Here is a 7,781-nt window from a genome sequence, read left to right as displayed (position 1 = left end):
AGTTATGTGCCATGTGTGTGTAAGATTTGGTGTTATTCTGTGCATTGCATTTGATGCCTAGAACTTGCCCCGTGTGTTTGCAAAGTGAAATAGTAGTTTTATTCAGTCTTGGAAGGGATATAGGCGTTTTCTTGTTGAGCCAGATATGTATATTTTACCCGCCTAATTATTATGTATCGTAGTTAACCCTTTGAGCTTGTAATCCTGTTTCTTTGGCAACCACATTACAAGCCTTACCCATTTGTTCGAATTAACCCTCTATTTGAACCATTGTAACCTCTCATGAGCACGTGAATTATTATGAACTATGTAAAAGTTAAAGTGTGGGGTGGTTGGTTTGGCTTTTGAGTGGAACTAATAAAATAAGGAGAAATGTGCACTGTTTTGAAAAAGTAAGAGCTACTTGAATTGGAAAAAAAAAAAGGTTGGATTCTTGTGGAAAAAAAAATTCATTGATAAGTGGTGGCTCTTGATGTAAGTGTGCTTAAAGAAGAATGGGGTAATATACATTGATGTGAATGTGGAGTTTTAATACATGTATTATTAATACAAGTATTAGTTATACAACCTATTTGGTATTATCTTATGTATAACTAATACATAAAAAACCATGCTATTATCAAATACCGAGACTATTAATGCTTAGCATGGTTAAAAATAAAATTATCCTTAAAGTCCCTTAAAACTAAAGAATATGGAGGGTATTTTTGTAAACAACTAATTTTTAAAATTTTTTTGCATGCATTTTAATTTTTAATACACTACTCTGCATAATTAATGCTTGCATTACTAATCTCTATATTACTAATACACGTTATTCAGCACTATTCTTATACAACCAACGACTCCTGACAACTTGTTTGGATGGTTGTTATATGTCGTTTCATAATGTATCGTATTATATTATATTGTATTGTATTGTATTATTTGATGAATACAACGTTTGGATAGATTGTATCATTTGCCGTTATTTGATGATGTCATGCACCAACAACATGAAGAATAAACTTACAATATTACTAAGAAAATTATAGAATTATTTTATAAAAAAGTATGATAAATGATAAAATATGATTATTTAATAATAAAAAAGGGCAAGATGAGAGGAAAAAGCAAGGTAACGACACCACCACACACCAAATCCGTCGTTAGATAAAGTGACATTTTTCGTCATTACATAACGACGAATTTAACGATACGATACAATAAAATTCAAATAACAATCAAAATAAGCATTAGATTTAGAATAACAATACGATACACTAAATAACAACCATCCAAATTCCAAAACAAGCTACAAGTGGGGAACCAAAAAAAAAAAAAAAAAAAAACTCTATTAGCTGTGGTGTACTTCACCACATGGGAAAAATACCTCCACTTGAATGGACCCCACACAATGACCACCAATAATTGATAATTCTCCTAATCCTTTCTGTACTCCTGCTGGCAACACTTGCCTCTAAGCTTCTCCTTTGTTCCTCATTTCATCTTCTTATTCTTCTCCACCATCATTTTCCTCTTTTTTTCCCCTTAAAATCTCACTTTTTAAACAACCCAAAAACCTTAATTTTCTCAAACCCCAAAACTCTTTTTCCCCTATGCACTAACACCAAGATGTTGTTTCATCATAATCTTGAAAAATCCTTTTTCATATCCACTTTTCTTTTATTTTCTATATTGGTTTTAGTCTCAGCAGAATCATCAATATATGAAGTTCTTAAATCCCATGGATTACCAGAGGGTTTACTACCAAAGGGTGTGAGGAATTTTACATTAGATAACTCTGGGAATTTTGTTGTCCATTTAGATCAAGCTTGTAATGCAGTATTTGATAAAAAGGAAAATGAATTACACTATGAAAGGAATGTATCAGGAAGAGTTAGTGATGGTCAGATCGATTCAGTTTCTGGGATTTCAGCTAAAGATTTGTTTTTATGGTTTCAAGTGAAGAGAATCTATGTTTCAGCTTCAAGTTCTGGTGTTATTTATTTTGATGTTGGTGTTGTCTCTAAGCAGTTTTCATTGTCTGCATTTGATAGTCCAAAGGAATGTACTGCTGTTCAACTTACAGATCTTGAAGCTAAGGTAAAAACTTACTCGCACTTGGTGTTTACACCAACCAAACTCAATATATCCATGACGCGTGTCTAAAGTCTTACTTTTTCTTGATTGGTTTGTTTTTACTAGTATTGTTTTTTGGTTTAATCATTCAGTATTCGGAATCCACTGGTTTGACTAATCGGAATTCGTGTATGAATTGACCGTTTGCTTCTCAAGATTCTATGATTAACAGGGATAAATTATTGAGTATAATCAGAATAGAGTAACGTGGTCAATGAGAATTGATATAGTTGATCCCGACTTGTTTGGGACTGTGGCATACTTCTTGTTGTTGTATTCGATATTTAGAATCGACTATCCTGATTAATCTGAATTTGCGCCGTGTACTCCCTGCTAGAGTTCATGAATTGACTATTTGTTTCTCAAGATTCTATGATTAAGAGGGAGAAATTATTGAGTACTATTAAAATCAGAATGGAGTAATGTGATCAATGAGTATCCATATATCTGATCCCAACTTGCTTGAGATTGAGGCGTACTTGTTGTTGTGTTCGATTTTAAGAATCCACTATCCTGACTAATCTGGATTCACGTCGTGTATTCCCTTCTACGAGTTCATGAATTGACTATTTCTTTGCAAGATACTATGACTAAGAAGGAGAAATTATTGAGTACTATTAAAATCAGAATGGTCTAAATAGAGCAGAATGCATTTAGGCGTAGTAGTAGTTATTTACAAGATTTGAACTTTAGTTCTTGAGAGCAATCCAATTACCAATTGGATGGTTAATCAAATATTGGTCATTTTAGTTCTGCTTTAAATCTGTATGGTTTTCTAATATGGTTTTTGGGTTTCTGTCCATTTGTTAATTAAAGCTGAAAAATTCATGTTAAGCATAGTTAGTACTATATTTGCACAAGGTGCAGGCAGAATGCTCCAAGATTTGTCTTTTTTGGGGTTCTATTTGAGTGCTATATAGAGATTTCAAGAACTTAAACATTCTTAGTTCTTTGTTTTTGTCAGCATTATGCATCATCTATATAATGTGCTTACATAAAAGGGAACCTTGGCGTAACTGGTAAAGTTGTTGCCGTGTGGCCAGGAGGTCACGGGTTCGAGCCGTGAAAACAGCCTCTAGCAGAAATGCAAGGTAGGGCTACGTACAACAGACCCTTGTGGTCCGGCCCTTCCCCGGACCTCGCGCATGGCGGGAGCTTAGTGCACTGGGCTGCCCTTTATAGAATGTGCTTAAAGTAGTACAAGACTAGCACTTCAAGTTCCATTCTTGATTGATATAATTTCCTTGTGTTTATTTTGTGAGCAGAGTCTATCCAGGAAGATTAAGTACAAACTTGATCAGGGGAATATTGGCAATGCTGTTTTGTAGAAAATGCAGGTTCAAAAGTTGGTTACAGAATTGCACATAGCTCAATCAAAGGTGTTGGTTGTCTTTGTCATTCCTTGTATTGTAAATGTCTGCAGAGAGTCAAGTCTGGTTTTAGCAGGTCTCATTTGCTTGGAGCAGATTGTGCTCTATGCTGGTTTGCATTTTCTTGTACAGTGCAGGCAGAAGCGAATTCAGAATTTAGAGTCAGTGAGTGAATCGGAACGGGCAATATCTTATTAGAAATTGGAATCTAAGATGGTAAGCAAGAGAGTGATGTCAAGGGCATCTTACATTACTTGGAGTTTGGGGTATAGAGATACAGGTCATCTGCTCAATATGTGAAATTCTCAGAAAAGGTTTGTTTCTTTGTTGTATTATTCATTTATGGATATAGTCATAAATAATGGTTATTAGAACAATTCACTTTTTTTGTAGTTGGAGACATAGAATATGAAATAATGAAATAAATTTGCCATTTCTTTCTTATACTGTATTTTCTTCTCTGTACTGTTAATAGTATTTTGCTATGAAATAATGCTTGCATTAGGTTAGGCTGTCTACATCACACCCCTTGGGGTGCGGCCCTTCCTCGACTCTGCGTGAACGCAGAATGTCTTGTGCACCGGGTTGCACTATATTTCCTTGTCTGTACTGTTATAGTGATTTTGCTATGAAATAATGCTTGCATTAGGTTAGGCTGTCTACATCACACCCCTTGGGGTGCGGCCCTTCCTCGACTCTACGTGAATGCAGAATGTCTTGTGCACCGGGTTGCACTATATTTCCTTCTCTGTACTGTTATAGTGATTTTGCTATGAAATAATGCTTGCATTAGGTTAGGGTGTCTACGTCATTACTCTTAGGGTGCGGCCCTTTCTTGAACTTGCGAGAACACGAGATGCCTTGTGCACTGAGCTGCACTATATCTCCTTCTCTGTACTGTTATAGTGATTTTGCTATGAATAGGGGTTGAGTGCTAGTATGCATTAACTTGTAGTCTTGTACCATTCTAAAGTTGGTGGAACTAAAAGGAAATAAATCATAGATATCAGATATTTATAATACCATTAGGTTAATTTTGATCAAGAGATGAAAAAGATTTTGCTGGATAAGCCAGATGGATAAAGAGCAAGTTCTGGTTTGTAGTGCAGAAAGGGTGATCCAAAACAAATAGGTTGATATCTTCTTTTTCTTTTTTTAAAATGGTGGTGTCCGAGTTAACTTGTCCGGATCTTGATTATTCCACTGGCTACCTCCAATTATACATGTGCCGAATAACACTGCTCATGAAAGGCTTAGGCAAAAAAAAGGGCAACCTGATGCGCAAAATCTTTCGAATTCACACAGGATTCGGGGATGGTCATACCCCAAGGATGTGATATAGATAACCTAACCTAATGCAAGTATTAGTGGCTTGTTCCGCGGTTCGAACCCGTGATCTATAGGTAACATAGAGACAACTTTAACGTTACTTTATGGCTCCGTTTACTTTTGGACCCATCTTCTTTAATTTATCTCACTACATTGACAGCTAGCCTAAATGTTTAAATGTAAAAATAGGTTGATTTCTTTGCAAGAGAAGACAAAGTTACATGCTCTCTCTCACACACAAAAACCAAATTATGAAAAGACCAGAGAGATGTCTTTTTTAGTGGAATGAGGCATTTCATGAAAGGTTGGAATCTGTATAATTGGCCTAAAGGATTTTTTTATAGGGTGTAGGATGTGCAAGTAAAAAAAGCAATTTTGTCTTTTGCTGTTAATTAATAGGTCTGTAATTTGCCAGAGTGGTTTTCCACTTCCATTAGTATTTTTCGTTTGTGAAAAGTTGTTATGGCAACAGAAAAATGAGCACCAACTTATCTAAAATTTTGGTGGATGCAAATATATTAGGTGATTTCTTTTTATTTATTTAAAAGTTTTGATGGACAAAGTTGATAGAGGTGGAGCCACAAACCTGCAGGAGCGGATTCATGATTTAAATTTTATAGGTTCAATATTTAAGATTTCTAGCATTGAACCCATCATATTTTCAAAATTATGGGTTCATATTCACAATTTTTTACAATTTTAGTAAATTTTTACAGTATGATGCGCCTCGGAAGTTACGAGTTCAATGAACCCGTAGCTATAGTCCCAGATACGCCACTGCAAGCTTGCGTATGGGTTCTGCCGAACTCTATAGTTTTATTCCAAATCCGGTATTTGTGTTAAAAAATTAATTTAATATGTGTAGATAACTTATCTAGAATCCAATAAGTTGTCTTTTTTTAAATATAGAAATATATAACCAAAGGATGTGGCGTAGTGGATGGGACTGCCCTTCCCTTAACCAGAGGTCTTGAGTTCGAGCTCTGGGTATGGAAAATCCTTGGTAGGGAGCGCTTCCCCCCGAATGGGCCCTACGCGGCGCGAATTCGGATATAGTCTGGGCTCCAATGCTGGTACCGGATACCGGGTGGGAAACCAAAGAAAAAAATATAGAACCTATAAACTCAAATTTTTAGCTCCACCCCTGTTACCCAATATCCATGCTGGTGGGAAATACTATAAATATCTCATAAAATTAATTAGTGATACGGACACTACAGTTATTTAAAAAAAAAAGGTTGTTATGGTAAACAGAAAAATGAGCACCAACTTTTCTAACACACATTTGGTCACAACAGGCTATATTTTTGTTGGTATTATACCAGACTGGCTATTGTGCATTGCTTTGGGTTGTGCTGTCCTTATTGACAACAAAAATAGCAATGGGCAGAAAGTGATAGAAAAAAGGGAGAAATTCAAAAATAATCAGATTTACCACTGGTCGTTGAAAAATAGCCAAATTTTAAAAGTCATCGAAATTTAGCCCATTTTAAATCTGAGCGAAAACACTGTTCAAAATCCGAAAAAATACGCCCGCAAATTTTACGGGAGTTCCAGCATAAGTATGCTTGCGGGAGTTCCAAGATAACTATGCTGGAACTCCCGCAAATTTTACGGGAGTTCAAGCATAATTATGCTGGAACTCCCGCAAATTTTACGGGAGTTCCAGCAAGTATAATTGTCCAGTATAATATACTGGAGTTTGGAGCACTGGTGCTCCAGTCTCCCGCAAATTTTACAGGAGTTAGCAAAGTATACCGGTCCAGCATAATATGCTGGAGTTCGTACACAAATGCACCAGAACTCCCGTATATTATACTGGACCGGTCCCTGTTGCAGCAAAATAGTGGCTATTTTTCATTGACTTGATAAACACTGGCTATTTTTCATTGACCAGTGTGAAAACTGGCTATACCATGATATTTTAACTAGAAAAAAGGATCTGAAGTCAATGACAAAACCACTATGTTTCTAAATTCTAAGAGGAAGACTTCTAAATATCATTCAGTTATACAATGGAACAGTAGACAGTTAAGTGAAATCCAATTAACGAAATAATTTAATTTATAAACATTATTGTTGTGGTAATCTCAGGCATACTGAAACTCGATTGTTTGGCGCAATGAATGTATGTCTTAAGAGATGGTAGATTCATATTGATGTTGTGTAAGTCACACTATTTACGCACTTGTCGTACAAATTTAAACACACTGCGATATACATCCGAGGTATCGTCTAACGACAAATAAAGTGAGTGAAAATCACTAGAAATTATGGTCCAAATTCAAAAGAGTCAAAATATGTTTTATCATTTTTTTCCTGTTTACCTAAACTTTGGTAGACAAAGTTATTCAGCACAAGACCGAGACAACGAAAGGAAATAAATATGATATGCCTTTGGTACATATAATCTTGGCACATTCAATGTAGCTTTCCTTTCATCGAACTTCTTGGGAGTGCTAAGGATAAGCTGCTCTTTTCTCGGGGGCGCGAACGCGGAGCATTGAGGGGTTTGCCCTTCACGAATGCGACCAGTCAAACGCGAACGCGTAGCGTTAGATAGGCTGGGCTGGGGAGTTGAGGTAACTCTACGCAAACGCGGAGGTGAAACATACCTTACCCCACTGAAAGGAAATAAATATTTTATATATGGCGAAGTAAGATGTGAGCATGTGGAATAATAATAATAATAATAATAATAATAATAATAATAATAATAGACATGATCAGAATATTAGTAGTTGATACATACATCATATGCCACGTAGATTTTATGTCTGTATATGAGGAAATCACATGGAAGATGTTAGCAACTCAGGTGGAAAATGCAGATGGAATATTATAAGAGGCCCCATATATATCACTACTATTTACTCTTTGGCCACTGCTACCTGTTGGATTTTTGCTGGTTATTAAAGAACAAACCTCACTTGTTGTTGTCCTTTTTGTTCTTGTCTATGA

The 7,781-nt window shown here is 35.8% G+C and overlaps 1 protein-coding gene across 1 annotated transcript; it reads left to right on the top strand.

Moving 5' to 3' along the window:
• On the top strand, positions 1,443-3,935 carry LOC109234402. The gene is made up of 2 exons (XM_019400381.1): positions 1,443-2,085; positions 3,387-3,935. Exons 1-2 carry the CDS (start codon positions 1,615-1,617, stop codon positions 3,447-3,449), a joined length of 534 nt encoding a protein of 177 aa, XP_019255926.1. The 5' UTR covers positions 1,443-1,614; the 3' UTR covers positions 3,450-3,935.

This window comes from Nicotiana attenuata, chromosome 11, assembly GCF_001879085.1.
Source record: "Nicotiana attenuata strain UT chromosome 11, NIATTr2, whole genome shotgun sequence".
Taxonomy (NCBI): domain Eukaryota; kingdom Viridiplantae; phylum Streptophyta; class Magnoliopsida; order Solanales; family Solanaceae; genus Nicotiana; species Nicotiana attenuata.
The sequence above is the reverse complement of the archived record's forward strand: the minus strand, read 5'-3'. Positions and strand labels throughout refer to the sequence as shown.

Excerpts from the sequence above, each read along its gene's own strand:
- LOC109234402 (XM_019400381.1), top strand. The coding sequence starts at position 1,615 with ATGTTGTTTCATCATAATCTTGAAAAATCCTTTTTCATATCCACTTTT. Across the intron at positions 2,086-3,386 it reads TTACAGATCTTGAAGCTAAG|AGTCTATCCAGGAAGATTAA; the intron begins GTAAAAACTTAC and ends TTTTGTGAGCAG.